Source organism: Phyllobates terribilis, unplaced genomic scaffold (genome assembly GCF_046119375.1).
Source record: "Phyllobates terribilis strain yellow unplaced genomic scaffold, ASM4611937v1 Scaffold_2__4_contigs__length_985480577, whole genome shotgun sequence".
Classification (NCBI taxonomy): Eukaryota; Metazoa; Chordata; class Amphibia; order Anura; family Dendrobatidae; genus Phyllobates; species Phyllobates terribilis.
The window spans coordinates 617,077,733-617,099,274 of record NW_027362762.1 but is presented as its reverse complement, the minus strand read 5'-3'; the positions used below and the strand labels follow the sequence as shown (position 1 = coordinate 617,099,274).

Sequence of the window (21,542 nt, the reverse complement as noted above, 5' to 3'; positions counted from 1 at the left end):
ATTGTACCCTAGGGTTTTTTGAAACACTTATGGTCTATTTCTTTTTGCCCATTATAAGTTAGTAGGGTGTGAAAGAGAACACTGACCAGAGCTTTAGTCCGGGTTCACACATCCCTGTTGGAATACGGATCATGATGCACAGACCAGACGCAGGTTTCCTGACCCGAACTTGGTAGCCTCATGTATGCCTATGAAGGACTGAGTTTGTGTTGAGAGACTTGCAACCGGTCTTGTAATTATGGACCTTGACATACGGATGTGTGAATGTGGCCTAACAGAAACAATTGACTATGAAGTTTAAAACCATGAAGAGTGTGAGTGTGGAACCAGCCTAAGGCTTAGTGTCCACGATGCAGAAGTGAAGCAGACATTTTCCTGAATATTTCTGCATCTCCTTGGCAGAAAACCGCATGCAGTTTTTACATGCGGATTTGCATGCGGATTTGCCATGCGTTTTTGCAATGCATTGGATAGGCAAATCCACATGCAGAAACGCACAAGAAGAAGGTGCATTTAGATGATTGGTTTGAGCAGTCATTCTGTGCTGACAATGGCCCTTTAAGTAGACCTGTCACTTTTCTTAAATATGTAGTGCTTCACCTGGTGTAAGCGCCCCTCTTCTGATTTTGGTATTGTTCTTGTGCCTTTCCATTCCTAAGGTATACCCCACTCTTCCTTGTATGTATATCTAATGTTAGCCAAAGGGGCATAATGCTCAAAAAGACTTGCATAGAGAAGTTGAGGATTACGCCCGTGTGGCTATAAAGAGCAGATTTACATACAAGGAAGAGGGTCCGTATTTCGGGAACACAGAGGTGTCAGAACAAATTAAAAATGTAATGTCAGATTCAATAGAACTGTGGCATTTAGACAAGATAAAACATGACTTTTTAAAGGATATTTATCATATGGCTTTATCATCATTGTCGTCAGTGATATAACTGCTGTGGCCACAACGTTATCACTCATCAGTGTAAGGCTTTGTTCACACATCACTTTCATCAGGAGTGGCTACGAATCTTTCAGTTCTAATGTTTCTCTCCGTAGGTACAACTAATAATTTTGCCTTAGAGTATGTGCACATGACGTCTTTTCGATGTCCACTTTTTCAAGCAGAAGATGCTTCATGAAAACGATAGCTGTTTTTCCTGAAGCGTCTTTCTGCGTCTCTTCCACTGGTTTCTGCAGCTTCAGAGGACTTTTTTTCCTCTGTATAAGATAGTATGCCACTTCCAAGCTGAAGCCACTTGAACAGTCTGGTCTCTTTTCTTAACTGCTTCTGTCTTTGGAAACATGAAACAGGTGAAAGAAGCTACAAAGCCTGATCATATGATCAGCAAGCTGTTTTTACGTTCCAGTACATATGTTCATTCTTAACCTTTACTTACTGCTTTTCGAGGCAGGTTAGAAAGACATTGAGTTACTCATGAAATACTGACCAAAAAAATCTGATGTGAAGATTAGAGGGAGACCTGAAGCGTTCCTGGAAGCAAAACATTTGTATATGTACATTCATTTATGTTTACTGTTTTCCCATTCTAAAGGGAACATGTCACCGCAAGAAACACTATTTACCTGCCGATTTTGGTTAAGCTGGTAAATGGCATTTATATCTGGTGCAGCTACGGGGACAAAATGATTCTTGATTCTACATTTAGCAGCTTTCTTCCAATCATCGGGGTTGGGCAGGGAATGGTTACAGTGAGCGCGAGTTCGGCTGACACACTGTTCTGCTCACACATGTTGTAGAGTGGGCTGTCGATCAGTGTGTAATTACAGCCACATTCTCTGTATAGTCAGTGGTGACTAACCTCTGCCTGCACTGTCCTGACGAGTGGAAGCGAGCAGCTGCAGGGAGAATAAAACTTAATTTTACTCCTTAAACCACTTTTCCAGTAAGTTGGGTACGAAGGATTTAAATGCTTTGAGTTAATAAAAGCAAATCATCCATTAACATGGATGTGAATGCTAAATTCAGTACTTAAAGGGGTTGTCCACTACTAGAACAACTCCTTCTTATTCCCCATATTTAGCTGTGATGAAATAAAAATATCTATACTCATTTCCCGTTCCTGCGCCGTTCTACCGGGGCGTACATGTCATAACAACCCCATGTGTGCCCGGGAACGCGAGTGCCAATGGCGCTGACATGAGGCGATGAGAATAAGCCCACGGCCCCACTATCAGTATTCTGTCAGTATTTTTTCTCAGGAGTGGGAGCCAAAACCAGGTGAGGAACAGAGGAAAAAGTATAACAGAAACAAGTCACCAATTCTGCATTTATCACCCACTCCTGGTTTTGGCTCCCACTACTGAGAAAAAATACTGACCAAATACTGATAGTGGGGCCGTGGGCTTATTGTTTTTATTTTATCAGGGCCAAACACTGGGAAGGAGTTGTTTTAGTATTGGACAACTCCTTTAAGTGTGAGATTTGTATTAGACTGTAAAAGTAACACGACTGATGACCGCTTTGTACTCAGACCTGTGTCATTTATTTTTCAGTTTGTCGACAGTCGTGGGAAATCAATCCGTGTGAGTATGGAACTAACCTTTATGGACAAAGTGGCAATGCTTAGCCCTAATAGGATTACGTCTTACTCAGGTTGGGAGAACATCCGGCAATGGCATGTAGCATTTACAGTACACTTGCTACTCATTCCACCAGGTTAAAACGTGTAATAATCCATTATAGACCAAGTACTTCAATATAAACTGAGCAAACCCCTTGTGTATTTTTAAATGGTAACATATAGATAATTGCATAGCACTACTGGATGTAGTCTGATAGAACCATAGACATGGATACACCATTATTTGGTTAGACCTCATACATATAATCTATTAGATGCCCCTGTCTATAGCATGGTAGTAGTGTTTGTGTTAAGACCGTATAATAACCCTGTGCTTATCTACTTCCACTTTGTTTTTATGAAAGAGGGAGTTGTTTTGTTCTTTTCATACTAGGTTAAGAAGACGTGGAATTGGAGTTTTTGAAAGGCCCTTAAGTATATATATTTTTTTACTTATTTATTTTTTTCACCCAATAAGACTTTTTGATATTACATTCTTTGCAGAAAACTGGGCTTACTCTTTTTGGTGTTTATTTTTTATTTTATTTTTCCCCTCAAGTAGTTGAGGATTAAAAAAAAATAACTAAAAAAAAAATAAGCATTTTTCTTCTATGGACTGTCCTGTGTTGCTTATACATAACTGGTCATTCAAGGTCAAGTCTAAATCCCTTCCTTCACCCTGCTGCCATTCTTTCTGCCACAAATTAACTGTTGGATTGATGGTTGATTCGACCTACAGGAGAAAAGTCTTGCAGCTGGTTCAGTTCGGAGATCTACCAATGTGCCTTGGTGAGTTTTCACCAGCTAAAATGTTGTTATTAAGGGTATCCCTACAGACAAAAATAAAGCGGGAACAGGGTGTGTACTCTTATGGGCTAGGGCTACAATTGCAACTGCTCATCTATTTATTGGTAATGGGGTTGTGTTTTGAACTTGTAGCCAAACACAAATGAAATGAAATACCTAGTAGCATGCCACTTTGCATACACAGACTTTAAAGGGGTTGTTCAATACCTATAATGCCCTTTGTAAATCTGTCTTTAAAGGGAACCTTCCATCAGGATTTTGCGAAGTAAACTACAGACCTTGTCAGCTTGGCGCTGTTACAGCTATTAAAATGATACCTGGTTTGAAGAAATCCATGTTGTTGTCTGTGGGCAGGTCTATTTTTGCTGCTCTGGCCTCATCATCATTCTGGGCTTTAATTACAAGTCACTGACCTGCCTCCTTTTTTAAGTACTGTGACTGTGCATATAATATTGTGGCCTTCAAAAATTTTTTTTATCTCCAACAAAATGGCACAGGAGGTGCATGCGCAGTAGCATCTGTCGGCAAGCAATGCTCTCAATCTGCGCATGCGCCGCCCACTGTATTCAAAGGACCAGTGCAGTAGCTTTGCTACTTTTCAGCGGTGACTATTTCCTCATCTTGTGCTCGCCATTTTGTTGGAGATAACAATAATTTGTTTTTGGAGACCACAATATTAAATGCGCAGTATTTAAATTAGGAGGCAGGTCACTGCATGTTCAGTGACCTGTCATTTAAGCCAGAATGATGACAATGAGGCCAGATCTCCAAAAAAACACTCGCCCACAGACACGTGCAACTCATTAACTCAAAAATGCAAACACAGATTAAACAACAACCACAATATGGATTTCTTCACCTCTGGTATGATTTTAATCGGTGTAACAGTACCAATCTGACACTGCCTGTAGTTTACTTGGCAAAATCCTGATGACAGGTTCACTTTGAGCCCTAACCACTTTTATAATCTTATTTTAATCTGACCATTCTCTGTACATCTAATCCCTATGGATGTTTTTTTTCTTTACTTTCTGTGAAGTTCAATTCAAGGGGAGTCTTAAAAGGAACATAACAGGAGGATGGCATTGCAGTCACTTCTTCGCAGCTTCTATCTACACCCCTTTCCCAAAACAGGACATCATTAAATCAGTTGTGTTGAAGGAAGGGATAAGTGAAAGCTTTTTTCACAGCCTTCACACTACTTCTGTTCCCACTATCCGCATCTTCAGACCCCAATGGCACATTTCGGTCACCGCTACCTCGTTCGCTGAAAGAGACATCATTAAGGGGCGCTGATAGATACAGGGTGAGTGACAGTAGGATTGCCCAAGAGCTTCTATCACCACCCTGATGTGAATTGTCATCAGGGGGTGGCCCTGGTAGTTACTCGCATTGCTTCTATCACCGCCCCCTGATGACTTCTCTTTTCAGTGAAAGAGGGGGAGGGGCAGAAGACCCTTTGTAGGGTTGAATAGAGCTGCCATCCCTCCTCCCTGTCTCCATCATCTCGATTGCTTTGGGACATTAGAGGATAAGAGTGACAAAGCTGTGGTCACTGAATAGTAGGGAAATTTATAATAAAGCTAATTATAAAAGTGCTTAGAACTTAAAGATGAATATTTATAAAGGACATTGTATGTATCGGACAATCCTTTTAGTATATGTCGCTTGTGACATGTTTGAAATTTGACAACCCTAAAAAAGTTACACACTGTCTTAGGCTGAATTGTTTCTTTAAGGGCTCATTCAGGCATCAGTCATTTTTCTTGGGTACAAAAAATGGAACAGATTTTCATTAGTGTTCTGAATCGGATTTTCAGAGGTGTTTGGTGAGTGTCAGATTTACCATCAATAGTTCATCAAGGTTTTTTGTTTTGCTTTTTGCCTATGTTAGTTTTCAAGCTTCTCCTATCACATTAACATGGAAATCAGACTGCACTAGGTTGCTACTCTGATGACACAAGTGCTATTACATTTTTTCACATGAACCCATAGTCTTGCATCGGTGAGTTTGATGTGTGACTTAGATCATAATCAGACGTGTTTTAGTGCTGACCACTAGTGTTGAGCGAGTATGTTTTGTTAACCCTTTCGGTGAGTATGCTCGGGCGAGCTCAGAGTATTTACAGCTGCTCTGTGTTATGGTTGAATCGCTCCCGTGTGCATGATTTGCAACTGTTTGACAGCTTTATTACATGTGAGGAATCTGTAAGAAATAGACATTCCTCACATGTGATAAAGCTGTCAAACAGTTGGAAATCATGCACACGGGAGCGATTCAACCATATCACCGAGCAGCTGTAAATACTCGGAGCTCGGCCCGAGCATACTCGCCGAAAGGGTTAACAAAACATACTCGCTCATCACTACTGACCACTCCTTCTGCAAAAAGCATTTGAACAGCGCCATAGACTGTAATCACTATGGGTTCTATCCATGAAAAACACAGAACCCGAAAGTTAAAAACTGATGTCCTATTGAGCCCTAAGGTTCACTGGAGTGTGAAGCATGTCGTGTAGCTCTAGTCTTACGTACATGTACAGGATTAATGGAATATGGTACTGGAGCGCCCAATACACTGCTCGCTGGTAACAGTACAGCAGCAGAATTCCGACTTTAGCATTTTGTCTGAAGGCATCATAGCTTGGGTGATCATGTACCAGGACAGTAAATAGATTACTATTATTAAAGAGGTTGTCAATACTTTACAAGCTCTTTTTAATAGTTCCACTGTGCAGCATAAAATTAAAAAGCTCTGTATACGTGCATCGTGACCTGTCGCCGTTCCTTCGATCTCTACATCAGGCTCCCTGGCGTTCACATGACACAAACTAAACAGTGTCCCCTGATCGGCTGCTGCCTTCGCTGTTCACTGCTGCACAGTGGAACTATTAATAAGGAATGGCCAGGAGTAGACTACCCCTTAAAAAAGAAAAACATAGGAACTTTAAAGGAAATGGGTAATCTAATGAATCAGTTTTTCATTAACAATTTTTTTTATCTGGGTTGTCAAACATCGAGAATCTTTTTGAACTGTCTGTAAAAATAAGACGGTAGTGTTTAAATGAGATGTGGACTTTGATATTTTTGAGGCTGGTGGTAGCTGAGCGGGTTATTTTAATTGTAGGTATGCTGGTAATCGGTTTAGACCGGTGTGTTGATCTGTAGACGTATATTGCTTTGAATATTATTTAAGGAGATCTGTCACCAGATTTAACAATATGAAATGTATAGATGTCTTGGACCTGATGGGGCAAATCCATGTCAGTTGACAGTTATGCTTTCAATGTGGTTGTCCATAAAAATGCTGGTTGTTGGAGATATTTTGATAAGTTGTACAAAAAGAAAAATTTGAGTTGACTAATTTGGTCACAATGTATGTTGAAAAACTAATTGGAATCTTGCAATTTTCACTCTAGCCACTAATCCTAATATTAAGCCGATGCGTCCTGTTCTGTAGCAATCACTTTAAAGTAGTGATCTCTTTATAATAAAAGATAACCCCAGGATTATGCTATTCACCGTAGGTAAAGATCAGCTCCCTTTCTCCTTCCCTGTGCAATGACCTCTGCACAGTTCAGAGTCTACCTTGAAAAGTCTCCTTTTGAAGGCAACAGATTGCTGCTACATTTATCATGTACAGAAAATAGAAGAAAAGTCTGCAACTTGCTATTTCATGACTATGCTTTGAATAAAATTGCCAAGTAGCTGTTGCATGTGACATGCATTGAAGTCTATGGGAAGTAAATCGCAGGCGAGTTTCGACCAGCGTTATAAAATCTTAGATCTTTGGTCAGAAGCACTCCAGGGCACTGAATGCTATGTCCAGTTCTAAAGATAACAACATTTGTGAGCTATGAACAGAGAGGTTTTTCTTTTTGTGCAGAATGTGGACAGCCAATAGTTTCAAAAGATCTGTTGTTAGTACTGTGTCTTTTAGAAATTTCTTCCAAACTAACTAAAAAAAAGTCTTCTTTTCTTTTAGTGTAGAAGATTGTTCAGGATCTGCATATACTTCTATATATCTGTAAAAAATAAATAACCTGCAGAGTTACCAAGCTTGAACTCGTGAACTCAGATGTCTAACCAAGGAGATGACTGCTATTTCTTCTTCTATTCCACCTGCACCAAGGTAACCCTCAGAGAACTTCTGAGCCATTAGAAGCCCTGCTTTGCCAACTCCAAGGGGCTAAACCTGCATCATTCCCTGCAGTTAATAGCTGTATTACATAGCTGCCATCGGAGCGGAGCACCTGCTGCTGCTGTTACCCCCTTTAAATGCCTGACATTTACAGCATGCAGTCCAGGAGGCACCCTTTTCCACATGCCAAACTTCCTTACACAACCCTTGCTGTTAATTTTCTCGACGTAGGTGTCAATCATTGTTAAATATTATTATTTTTTTTTTGTAACTTTTATGTGGCACTGCAGCATGCTGAACATCTTCTTTCTTTTCTGCATTTGTCAATACCAAATTTGTGTAATTTTGTAGGTTTTACTACTTTTACTCAATACTCCTGTGCCCTTGCAATCAGAATGATGAATGTGTTATGTCAGCGTGTGGCCAGGCATCTATATGCTGCAGATGATATATCTGGTATTCGGTCAGGGGGTTAAGCAGCTATGCTGTATACTTGGGATATTTCAGTAACCAATTTATAATGAAATATTTTTATGCTTATTGTACTTTATTATTCATCTTGGGAGCAGTAAGTTGGTATGAATGTCTGTTTCTTTTCAACAGGGGGACGGCTGTGCTTTCCGTCACTGTGAGGCTGCCTTAAGAAATGAAACCATTTGCACTTTGTGGAAGGAAGGCCGGTGTTTTCGCCAAATCTGCAAGTTTCGCCACATGGAAATTGATGTGAGTGCTCAAGATCAATAAGTGACGGCCAACTGTGGATCATTTTTGGGTTGCTAAAATTATCTTTATTGTGTGATCCTATGAATAGCTTATTCATCATCACACCTTTTTCATCTTTTATGAAGTATTTTTTTGCTGCATTATTTCTAGTCTATAAAATAAGACATAAAGTGAAAATTGAATAGAATAATAGTTAGTGATGTAGAAGTGAATTCATTATTACTTAATTTGCAAAAATAGAACTGAGATTCATCCATTTGAGAGTGATTGCCATGTTGTAAACATTAGTGTCTGGCTTCCCCATTTTTCAATCATCTTAAAGGGCACGCTGATGGTGTACAGCATGGGATCAGTGGAGGACAGAGTATATCATGACTTTATTAAGCAATATTAAGTGTAATACCTAACATAATGCAGTAAGTTCCTCCTAGTGACAGCTGCCCATTTATAATGAGTGCACCATATGATATGTGCACCAGTCATCTAGCCTTGCTTTTATTGGCACCAGGAGTTTTTCCTATACTTAAACATTTTTATATTAAGGAGAACATTATTCTTACTATGTTAACTGTGATATGATCTTCGTAGAAAAAACGCAGTGAGATAGCCTGCTACTGGGAAAACCAGATCTCTGGTTGTCAGAAGGCAAACTGTGCTTTCCATCACACAAAGGGGAGATTTGTGGATGGTGCATACTTTCCTCCGACTAAGGGTAAGTGTTCTTGTTTCTGTATAGTCAGCAAAAAGTCTTTCCTCTGCTTAAACTTAGCAGCTGACCTGATGCAGTCTAAATACTCTTCCATAGCATTGGCAAAGCCTGAACCATGTGAACCTGATGTGCAGACCTCTCTACCATCGCCACCCCCAGCTAAACTTTCCGTGGTCCCCACACCACAGCTACGTGGGGTCAAAAAAATGGAGGCTACAGAGAATGTTCCAAGTCCTACACATCCACCTGTGGTCATAAATGCAGCGGATGATGATGAAGATGATGATGGTGAGTTTGACTTGCAGGAAAACCTAGTACACGATTTTGCCGGTTAAAGTAGTAAGTCTACACTATTGTGTCCAGCTAAAGGCTAATTCAGATGACAGTGATTTTGCTCATATGTTTTCATCAGTGTTTTTTTGCTTGTTTTTACATTAGACTGCTCACTGTATCAGTTTTAGCATCAGAATTTGGTAATTTTCATCATTTTTTCTCAGCTGCAATAAAAAATGTGAGGTTTCTCAACCCTCATATCAAACGGCACACGGAAGGCATCTGAGTGCTGTCCAGTTTTTTTTTTACAGATCCATAATAAGTTTTAATCTGAGAATCTGATCAAGATTGAACACGTCTCTGTGATTTTGTGTTGATTACTCAGTCCGTAAAAATATACAGCCCTATAGGCTATAATAGTTCCAAGTTGTTTTTACGGATATAACTCATACGAGAAACTGACATCTGAATGAGCTCTAGAGAAGACTGATGCCACCACAAAAGATTCCAAAATATGATATTTGAGCCTGTATTTGCCTCATTGAAGCCAAATGGAGCACAGCTGAATTCCATTGTTTAGGAATTCAAATGCAATGCGGACCCGGCATCGCAAATACAATGTCAGGTTTGTCTGATTTTTTTTTTTTTTTAAACATTTTTTTTTAAAGATCAGTTTTCTGAAGGTGAGGAGCTGAAGAATTCTTCCCAGCATAGTATGGTACCTGGAAATCAACAAGGAATACATACATTATCTACTAGAAAATCTGTGCAAAAAGGTAAATGAAAGTGGTTATCCTCTACTTAAGTGTAGCAAATGGGAGAAAAAAAATTCTGCTCCCTTCCCTCCCAGCGCCTTTCTTGTGATTTTGGCTCTTCATTTCTCGGCTTGTCACGTGACTGCTGCAGCCATTACTATTAAATCAGAGCAAATGTCAGCTCTGACTAAATATTGAAAGACATCAACAGTTTGTCTTTATTGCTATGACACGTTGAGGATTTCAAACACGCACCACAGGTCAATTAAGCGGAGTATATAAAAAGCACAGTGGACATGAGAACAGCGCTCAAGTGCTGACTATTATACCATGTATCATATACCAATATCAACATGGGTTTACGATGGACTGTTCCTGTCAAACTAATCTGATCAGCTTTTATGAAGAAGTAAGTTCCGGCCTGGACCAAGGAAATGCAGTGGATGTTATGGACTTATCAAAAGCTTTTGATACGGTTCCACACAAAAGGTTGATACATAAAATGAGAACAATGGGGATAGGGGAAAATATATGTAAGTGGGTTAAGAATTGTCTCAGTGATAGGAAAGAAAGGGTGGTTATTAACCGGTTCCCGACCGCCCACTGTAGATAAACGTCGGCGCTTGCCGGGCTCTGTGCAGTGCCGACGTTTAAAAACGGTGGGTGGTCTCGCAGTGCTCAGGACCCCCAGGGTCCTGCAAGCACTGCGATTCCGGTGCAGAGCGTTAGCTCTGACAGGGTACATCATCGGGACCTGATTAGATCAGGTCCCAGTGATGTTAACCCTTTCCTGTCTTCTATATGCTGTGATCTATAGTGATCGCGGCATATAGGAGACAGCAGGAAGAGAGGGGGTCGTCTTACTTACCTCCGAAGACCTCCGTTTCGTTTGAGGACCTGGGGTTGCTATGGCAGCTGGAGGTCACATGACCGCCTCCAGCTCTGCCATATATGGTGTCCTTCCTGTCTGACTTCAGCCTGTATGTAGCTGAAGTCAGACAGGAGACTCTGACTGAAACAGTCATTGAAGATCTCATATAATGTAATATATGTGTATTACATTACATGAGATCAGTGATCAGAAAAATAAAAATTAATGTCCCATACAGGGACTAAGTAAAAATGTAAAAAAAAAGTTTTTAAACTATTAAAAAAAAAAATCACAAAATAAGTAAAAATAAATAAATAAAATATTAAACCAATAAATCCGTAAATTATTACAAAACCCAAAAAAATACACATATTTGGTATCGCCGCGTCCGAAACAACCCGAGCTATAAAACTGTCACACTAACTCCTTCTGTGCACACCGTAATAAAAATAAATAAAAATCGAAGCAAAAAAATATGCTTTTTCATCATATCGCCAAACAAAAAGTGGAAAAAAATGCGATCAAAAAGCAGAATAGAAATAAAAATGGTACCACTGAAAACGTCATCTTGTTCCGCAAAAAAAAGCCGCCATACAGCTCCATCAGCCAAAAAATAAAAAAGTTATAGCGCTCAGAATAAAGCAATGCAAAAAAAATATTTTTTTTTCTATAAAATTGTTTTATTGTGTAAAAGCGCCAAAACACGAAAAAAATACAGTAAGTGTAGTATCGCTGTAAACGTACTGACCCAAAGAATAACGCTGCTTGATCACTTTTACCACACGCAGAACGGCATAAAAAAAACTCAAAAAACAATTCCTGAAGTGTTTGTTTTTGTTAACTTTACCTCCCAAAAAACGGAATAGAAAGTGATCAAAAAATGTCACGTGCCCAAAAATGGTTCCAATAAAAATTTCAACTCGTCCCGCAAAATACAAGCCGTCACATGACTCTATCGGCCGAAATATGGAAAAATTATAGCTCTCAAAATATGGTGATGCAAAAACTAGATTTTGCAAAAAAAAAAAGCGTATTTTAGTGTGTGACAGCTGTCAGTCATAAAAACCCGATATAAATCTGGTATCTCTGTAATCGCACCGACCCGAAGAATAAAGTAATCTAATCAGTTATATCACACTAGGAACGGCATAAAAAATAAATAAAACAAATATTATTCACCTGCTACTGATTTGTTTATTATGTCTCCCAAAGATCCCAGTAAGGCTCTGCTCACATTTATCCTGTGCTCTGCGCTGAGCACTTACACCAGAGTTTCCGTGTAAATCTCTGAAATATGTGATTCAGCCAGAACCCATGATGGAAGATTCCCTGTAATGAGGCAGATATAGGCCACTGTGGACGCCGTCTAGCCTGGGATCCCACGGTGTCATTTGTTTTAGGCATGCATAAAAGTGCGGTTGGCCACAGTTTTGTGCACTTCTGAAAAAAAGGACCCCACTAAACAGAGGCCAGACGGAGTCCAGAGTAACTCTGCTGCCTCATTACAGTGAATGGATCCTGCAGGGGTTTCATCTGAATTACATCACTTGGAAAATTAGATGGAAACCCCGATGTAAGTGCTCAGCCTAGAGCGCCGGATAAATGTTACGTAAAATGTTCCCAATAAAAGCTTCAACTCAGTCCTCAAAAAAAGCTAGTCCCCACTCAGGTCCATCATCTGTTAAAAATATAAGGGACTTCCAAGTTACTGGTAGCAGAAAGGCTCTGGAAAAGCAAAATGGTCCTTGCCCCCCAAAAGAAATTCAGAAAATTTTGTGCTCCCAAATCCAAATGCCTATTCTACAATAATTTGTTCTCCAATTGTCAAATAGCGCTCCTTACCCCTCAAATCTCACCGTATGGCTAAGTAGTACGATACAGCCACATATGGGGTATTGACACTTTTAGAAGAAATTGTGTGACACATTTCGGCACCATTTTTACCCATTGCCCTGTGTGAAAATGTAAAATCTGAGGGTAAAACATTTTTTTGTGGTAAAAATATAATTATGCTTTTTTCACTGCCCAATGGTATAAATTTAAAAATTAAAAAATGCTCACTACTTCCCTAGATAAATTCCTTGAGAGGTGTAGTTTACAAAATGGGGTCACTTGTGGGGGTTTCTGCTGTTTCGGCATGTCAGCGACTCTTCAAATGTGACATGGTGTCTGCCACCTATCCCAGCCAACATAGCGCTCCTTTCTCTTCCGAACCCTGCCGTACACCAAAGCAGTGGTTTTCCCCCACATATGGGGTATCCGCGTACTCAGGAGAAATTGTACAACAAATTTCATGGTGCAATTTATCCTATTACCCTTATGATAATGCAAAATTAGGGAATGAAAAACATTTTTTATGGGAAAAATGTGAAAATTTTATTTTTACGGCTCAATATTATAAACTTCTGTGAAGCAGCTGGGGGTGCAAGGTGCTCACCACACATCTAGATAAGTTCCCTAAGGGGTATAGTTTCCAAAATGGTGGCACTTGTGGGGGGTTTCCACTGTTTAGGCACATTAGGGGCTCCCCAAATGCAACATGGCGTCCGCTAATTATTCAGACAAATTTTACATTCAAAAAGTCAAATGGCGCTCCTTCCCTTCCGAACCCTGCCGTGCGCCCAAACAGTGGTTTTCCCTCACATATGGGGTATCAGCACGCTCAAGAGAAATTGCACAAAAAAATTTGGGGTCCATTTTTTCATGTTACCCATGTGAAAATAAAAAAATTGGGTCTAAAGTAACATTTTTGTGAAAAAAGTTAAATGTTAGTTTTTTTTCTTCCACATTCCAAAAATTCCTGTGAAGCACCTGAAGGGTTAATAAAGTTCTTGAATGTGGTTTTGAGCACCTTGAGGGGTGCAGTTTTTAGAATGGTGTCACTTTTGGGTATTTTCTGTCATAAAGACCCCTCAAAGTGACTTCAAATATGATGTGGTCCCTAAAAAAAATGTTTTTGTAAATTTTGTTGGAAAAATGAGAAATCGCTGGTCAACTTTTAACCCTTATAGCTCCCTAACAAAAAAAAATTTGGGTTCCAAAATTGTGCTGATGTAAAGTAGACATGTGGGAAATGTTATTTATTAACTATTTTGTGTGACATATCTCTCTGATTTAAGGGCATGAAAATTCAAAGTTTGAAAATTGCAAAATTTTCAAAATTTTCGCCAAATTTCCGATTTTTTCACAAATAAACGCAAGTGATATCGAAGAAATTTTACCACTATCATGAAGTACAATATGTCACGAAAAAACAATCTCAGAATCAGGGGAATACGTTGAAGCGTTCCAGGGTAATTACTTCATAAACTGGCAGTGGTCAGAATTGAAAAAATTGGCCCGGTCACGAAGGCAAAAACAGGCTCTGGCGCGAAGTGGTTAATGGAACGCACTCAGACTGGGTCACAGTTAACAGTGTGGTACCACAGGGGTCAGTATTGGGCCCCCTTCTTTTTAACATATTTATTAATGACCTTGTAGGGGGCATACAGAGTAGTATTTCAATATTTGCAGATGACACTAAACTGCATGGTAATCAATACAGAGGAGGACAATTTTATATTACAGGAGGATCTATGTAAACTAGAAGCTTGGGCTGATAAATGGCAAATGAGCTTTAATGGGGATAAATGTAAGATCATGCACTTGGGCAGAAGAAATAAAACGTATAATTATATGCTTAATTGTAAAACACTGGGCAAAACTGTCACTGAAAAAGACCTGGGTGTATTGGTGGACGACAAGCTCACGTTTAGTGGCCAGTGTCAGGCAGCTGCTGCAAAGGCAAATAAAATAATGGGATGCATTAAGACATAGATGCTCATGAGGAGAACATAATTTTACCTCTATACAAGTCACTAGTGCGACCACACTTAGAATACTGTGTACAGTTCTGGTCTCCGGTGTATAAGAAAGACATAGCTAAACTAGAGCGGGTGCAGAGAAGAGCGACCAAGGTTATTAGAGGACTGTGGGGTCTGCAATACCAAGACAGGTTATTACACTTGGGGTTATTTAGTTTGGAAAATGAAGGCTTAGGGGTGATCTTATTACTATGTACAAGTATATGAGGGGACAGTACAAAGACCTTTCTACTGATCTTTTTACTCTGAGGCCTGAGACTGGGACAAGGGGGCATCTTCTACGTCTGGAGGAAAGAAGGTTTAATCATAATCACAGATGGGGATTCTTTACTGTAAGAGCAGTGAGACTATGGAACTCTCTGCTGCATGATGTTGTAATGAGTGATTCACTACTAAAATTTAAGAAGGGCATGGATGCCTTTCTTGAAAAGTATAATATTACAGGTTATATATACTAGATTCCTTGATAGGGCATTGATCCAGGGAACTAGTCTGATTGTCGTATGGAGTCAGGAAGGATTTTTTTCCCCAATGTGGAGCTTAGTGTTTGCCACATGTTTTTTTTTTGCCTTCCTCTGGATCAACAAGTTAGGCTATGGGTTGTACTAGATGGACTTAGTTTTTAAGGTTGAAGAAACACTATGTTACTATGTAATGTGCTGACTATTTTGACCCCACAGATGGTTTTTTTAGAAATTAGTGTTGCAGAGTGGAAATTGAAAAGATGCTATTTTAGTTCCCAATACATTGCTCCTAGCTCGCTTCTTTGGAGACTCGCACCCTGTACATTGATAAATGCGCCCTCCCTGCTACACTAGTGCCAGATATGTGGATGCACACCGGCTCAGCGTGGAGGAGGGACATTTGGATTTTGTAGTGTAGATTTTGCTGGATATTTTGGAGGGGAGAGGGGGGGGGGGTTAGATCTGTGGGGCTTTTCCATAGCCTTTGTGCTACCACTAACATGAAGACCCCTGATATTTCCTTTGACAGATGTCGGACCTGAGTTGTTTTTTTTTAGAATGAGCTGGAGCTTTTATTGGTAGCATTTTGGAGTACATAACATTTTGCTTTTAAGTCTAAGTTCACATTTTTCCTGTGTTCTATGCTGACCCCTTCTTTGGAGTTTCCACTAAATCCCAAAAATGTGTGATTCAGACAGTTACTTTGACAGAACAATCTACTGTAATGAGGCAGATGGAGTAACTTTGGACTCCGTATGGCTTCTGTTCTGGCGGTGTCCACCTTTGGTCACTATTGGGCGTGGTGCCCAGAGGGGTAAACAGCCAGAATTGGTGCTGGCTGCTGCTGCAGGAGCTTGGCTGTCAGACGGAGCTCCCGGCTGTGTTTGTACGGGCACAGCTCATGTGCCCTCATGATCACCATGACACACCTATATGTCATGTCATCGAAACTACTTCCCAATCATCACATAAGTGTCAGAAAGGAATTAAAGGGCTATTTTCAACTTGAGTTATCGTCTATTCACAGGAGACCACCCTAATGTTGTTACCCTTCATTAGGAACAGTCCAGCAAAACCAAGAGACAAAGTGAGCTACTAGAGAGGGATGTGTGAGCAGGCTTCTTCTCCACCCTTTCCTAACCATATAGGGTAGACCGATAACCAAGGTGTTTGTCTTGATGATCAGCAAGCGAACTGCTTTTGATTAAGTGTGGGCAGCCTTAATCTGGCTTTAGGTCTTTACACAAAAACCTAATTATGGGGGTCAACAAGTGTCAGGAAGTTTTATGTATGTCCTATTAAAGATGCTACTCTCTCACCCTATATAATGCATACAAACTGCCGCTACTGCTGTTAAGGGAATACAGATTGTCTTGTTGAAATTTTTTGCAGATGTTAACCTAAACTATGGTATTAAAACGCTAAAAGAGTTAAAGTCTGAAAAACAGAAGGATCGAGAGGTAGCCAGCAATGGTAAGATGTCTTGTGATTTATGTGTAAGGTTTGCTATAAATTGAAGGCTACGTTCTCATTTGTACCTTTAGTGTGTGTCTGGAAAGCTGCTATACATGCTAAATGTCTCTGTAGAGTTAGCCTAACTAAGACCAAAAGAGTGCCCTTTTTGGTCCTAGGCTCGCCAGTATCTGTCAGTAGATTACAAAGTAAAGTATAGAATTGCTTTTGTATACAGTGGTAACTAGTAAAAGAATATTTACAAGTATACTTCATCACAACAGGAGTACAGACTTTAACTTTATAATATGCTGATGTTTGAAATGGGCCTTTTTTTTTATTTTTTTTTTTAAATATCTTTCACATACTCATCCTGCAGGTCAGGAGGCTACAGATCCAGAGGCCTCCACTAGTCAAAAGAAAACTGCTCTGCTCTTAATCCATTAACAACATATGACATACATGTATGTCACATGTCGTGTCCCTGTCTTTGATGTGGACTCACAACGTTGAGCCCCTATCTTTCCCGGAAGATGATGGCTTATTTAATAAGCCATCATGTGTCTTTAACAAGCGTAGGTGGAGCGGAAAGCCGTCTGCAGCTGTTAACCTGTTAAATCATGCTGTCAATCTTTGACGGCACATTTAACGCGCATCGGCAGGTGTGTCATTCAATACTCCCGTGACATGACCGCGGGCCTGCCAGGACAGCCGGAGGTCTGCTGAACACCTCCGTGCTTGTCATGACCATTCTCCTGTGAAAGCCAGCCTGTAGCTGGTGTTTGTAGGAGATCTTGATTTTGGCTATACATAGCAGTGCTGATGTATTGCTATGTATAGCACAAGCGATCACATGAGCGAAGCTTCAAGTTCTCTAAGGGGACTATTTATATACAGAAAAAAAAGTAAAATACATTTAAATAAAAAAAAAAGTATGGAAAAATAACACCAGTTCAAATCAACTCCTTTTGCCCAATTAAAAATAAAACCATTAAAAAAATACACATTTGGTATCGCTGCGTTCATAAAATTCCGATCTATCAAAAATGTAAACTAATCTGATCCGTAAATGGTGTAACAAGAAAAATAATTGAAACTTCAGAATTTTGACTTTTTAGCCGCCGCGCATTTTCAATAAGAGGCGATCTAAGCATTGTATCTTCCCCAAAATTGTATAGGTAAAAACCAGGGCTATGGAGTCTGTATAAATGGACCAACTCCTAAAATACATAATAAATTGGGTATAGTGGTACAATGCAGGATGTGCTGTAAATGTTTTCATAAGAATTTGGGAAAGATGAAATGTCCTATAAATGTCTGTCCTATTCCTGATCTAAGGATGTCGGCTTTTAGTTGAGATGAATGTGTGCTGCACTTTATGTACATGCTCAGTAGTGAGGCAGTGGGGTCGGGAGTCAGGGAAATTGAGGAGTCTGAGTCTGTGGTTTGGCTTACTGACTCCACAGCCCTGGTAAAAGCTTTGGCTCAGGGGCAAAAATAAACTGTTCCACACACCGATATCTCAAAAATTGAAAGCGTTATGGGTTTAGGAAACAGGTGACACAAGCAAAGGTGTTTGTATACAAATGGTATCTGCATAGTAGTACTGACCTGGAGCATCTTATTGCCAGGTCAGTTTTACTGTGTAGTGAACATGGTAAATTACCAATTTATGTTTGTTGTGTGTTCAACTTCTACTCTCTGCAGTGAGAGCAGGGCAGGCTGTCGTTATAGCTCACACAGGAGTAGTCTAGAAGAGGCAAGGCTGCTCCTGTGTGAGATGTAAGGACAGCCTACGCTGATATCACTGCAGAGTGATTACAAGCTGCTTGAACACAGCAAACATAAGTGTTTGACCACTAGAATCTATTGAATGCGGTAAATACGCATGGTTCAGTGAACACGTTAAATAGAATGCAACGTTTTGGACGCAGCAAAAATATGAGTCCAAAGCGCTGCTACGTCTGGATCGTGGGCACAGAGCCTAAAATTTAAAAAGAAAAAAATAGCGTGGGCTCATGCGTCATTTTTATAACCAGCACAGGGAAAGCCTATCACTGGGGGCTATAAGGAGCCGGGAAAGGGGCCATTAGCCAACAGTGTTCCCTGGCTATTAATATCAGCCCACAGCTGTTTGTTTAGCCTTTACTGGCTAGATTACAGGGGGACCACAGAAAAAAATTGATGTGGGGTCCCCCTATAAAATCTAACCAGAAAAGGCTAAACAGATATCAGCAATCACTGATGACACTCATGTAGAAGACAGCACTGTATACTGACAGGAGTGTAAAATCACTCTTGTCAGTGTACATGACGCTGGCAGGAGGTTCATGATAAGCCCCAGTGAAATTACCACCATGGGAACGTTCTTGAGAATGTTCCCACGGTGAGGTCATGTAAGTGATCAGCTGATCGCTCACGTGACCGCAGGTCCTGGCAGCACAGTATACTGCTGGGAGCGAGCGTGCTCCCAGCAGTATACCGCTGGCTGCTGGGAGGAGAGGATCACCGGGGACCACAACGAGGACACGGGGGGCGCCGGACAGGTGAGTGTAAAGGTTTTTTTTTTTACTTTGTTTTTTTTTAACTGCTTGGTAGCCGGCTTGGCTGAGAACTACTGCTCCCCCCAGCCACGCCGCTCTTGCTGTTATCAGCTGGATGGGTGGTCGGATGAAAGGAGTTGTAGGCCTCCTCTCCATACCTGTGGTTTTGCTGCTGTTCAATTCAAGTCAATGGGTGCGAATTTGCGGCTGAAACGCCCGAACAATGGTCATGCTGCGTTTTTTCTCCGCAATGGTAATCCAGAGTGGAAATTCCCACATCATGTACACAGCACATCAGGATTACCATTGCTATAGCTGGCAGACCTATTAACAAGCGTTTTCGCTGCGATTCCGTGGCGGAAAAAGCACTGCAAAAACGCATAGTTTGCATATAGCCTTATACTTTTTCTCTGATTGTTCCTCACCTGGTTTTGGCTCCCACTCCTGAGAAAAAATACTGACCGAACACTGACCAAATACTGCTAGTGGGGCCGTGGCCTTAGGGTGCAATCAGACTGGCGTATTACTTTCGCGATGTGATCCTCCGACTGGCTGTCCTGACCTGAGTGTCACAGCATGTATTTCTATGCAGCTGTCACGCTCTGGTCATGAGAGCAGACTACCAGTTTAAGGATTGCAAGGCGATCCTCGCACGAGTAATCCAGCAGTCTGACTGCACCCTAATGCCCATACTGTGCTCTGTGAATTCGCTTATGCACTGATTCTGTTTGTTGAACATTGAGCTTCAGAGCAGTTTTTTGAGTGATCGTGGGGGGTTTCCAGACACAGACCTCCAACAATCTGCAGGATAAGTCTATCGTGAATTTCTATTTATTTGTATTTAACTGCCTTCAGCTCGGTCTCGAGCCATGGCGACTTGATGGATGAAAACTCTGTAGGAAGATCGATCTTGTGCATGCCTAGATAGATACACCAGGGTCTTCTCCGCCATTATCTTGATCGTATCGGGAATAGAATGTGTTTCAAAATAAATAAATGATAGACATTTTGATTTTGCTAAGTTTACTAGTCCTGACTTATTTAATCCACATTTACAATGTTTATAAAAAAAAATTATTTTTTCAGATACGGAGCCTTTTCTAAAATACTGAAGCTTGTTCTGTTTCTTTTTTTTTCCAGATTCCACTGCTTCTTCAGAAATTTCTGTTTCATACTATAACCAAACAGACAACAGAATTTCATTTCAGCGGACTGTAAAGTTCACCAACAAAGGTAGCCAGATGGGTTTCAGCTAATCCTCTTTGTGTCTATGACTATTAATGTTACTGAAGCCCTTTTTCCTGAAAATGTTAAAGAAAGTAATTAGAGGAATGTTTGTCATTATGCTTGTCCAACATTGGGTGGGTTGTCATCAGCTTATATGTAAAATAAATATATATATAATCTCTCTCAGGCACGTATACACACTATAATATATTCATGTCTAAAATATATTTTTGTTTTCAAACAGATTTAGCAACAAACCTTAGTTTGGCACAAAGATTGGGAAAACGCAAGAAATTCCAGGGAGACAGTCCATTAGGTAGTGCATCTGCCTAACTGCTTTATTTTGTGACCTGTTCTGTAATTATATGCAAAATTTGGACTTTTCTCAATGATCTTGTATGTTCTATTGTAACATATTAATTGCATATACAGGAACAGCAGATTTGTTACAAATATTCTTTTTCTCTATTCCACAAGCTGCTTCTGATGGAGAGGTCCTGCCTTCTGTAAAGAAATCATTATCAGAAAGACTTGGGAAGAGAATTGCCACACCTACTGATGGCCCAGAATTTCCACCAAAAAAAGGTACCTGGAGTTTGTAGCTAGAAATGATGTTTGGTTTAAGATTTGCTGTAAAGCAGTTTTAAGCCAAGTAGTCAAACGTCTTCCTTTAACCAAATTAAACTTGAATTGTACAATAGTGTGAACTCATTCTGGAAAGTGAGTGATGACCATGTCTGTAAAGTGTTACAGAATAGAGATGTGGCACATTATGAAGATGCTAATTGGCACTTTACAATTTTGGCCACCTATTATAAAATTCTGAATCAAATATTTTTTGACCACATCGGAGTCCTAAAAATAAACATTCAGGACATGCAGAGTTCGTCCATGCCATTTATGCCTACATAATTAAAATAACTATATTGACTAAAAAGCAGACATCCTCGTCTTGGAGTCAATAAATGACTTTTTTAAGAGGTTACATGCTCGCTGATTATTATAAAATAATAGACCTGTTGAAGTGTGACAGAGTTAAATAGTCCTTAAAGGAGTTGTCCACTACTTTTTGAATTGCCTCAATGTATTTAGCATGTGCCCATAAGTATTTTTGTAATTACTCTGACATCTGCTGATGTCA

The 21,542-nt window shown here is 40.1% G+C and overlaps 1 protein-coding gene across 8 annotated transcripts in view; it reads left to right on the top strand.

Moving 5' to 3' along the window:
• ZC3H11A (zinc finger CCCH-type containing 11A) overlaps positions 1–21,542 on the top strand; it is a 68,351-nt gene that overhangs the window by 2,676 nt on the left and 44,133 nt on the right. For 2 of the 8 annotated variants that reach the window (XM_073666539.1, XM_073666541.1), the window contains exons 2-12: positions 2,506–2,535; positions 2,939–3,362; positions 7,366–7,512; positions 8,125–8,244; positions 8,833–8,956; positions 9,050–9,241; positions 9,895–10,002; positions 16,572–16,652; positions 20,315–20,407; positions 20,646–20,717; positions 20,879–20,986. In XM_073666539.1, coding sequence (XP_073522640.1) covers positions 7,459–7,512; positions 8,125–8,244; positions 8,833–8,956; positions 9,050–9,241; positions 9,895–10,002; positions 16,572–16,652; positions 20,315–20,407; positions 20,646–20,717; positions 20,879–20,986 — 952 coding nt within the window. In that variant the 5' untranslated portion in view covers positions 2,506–2,535; positions 2,939–3,362; positions 7,366–7,458. Of the gene's footprint in view, positions 1–2,505; positions 3,363–7,365; positions 7,513–8,124; positions 8,245–8,832; positions 8,957–9,049; positions 9,242–9,894; positions 10,003–16,571; positions 16,653–20,314; positions 20,408–20,645; positions 20,718–20,878; positions 20,987–21,542 lie in introns of all 8 variants that reach the window. The other 6 variants (XM_073666553.1, XM_073666548.1, XM_073666542.1 and 3 more) reach the window with 6 other exon arrangements.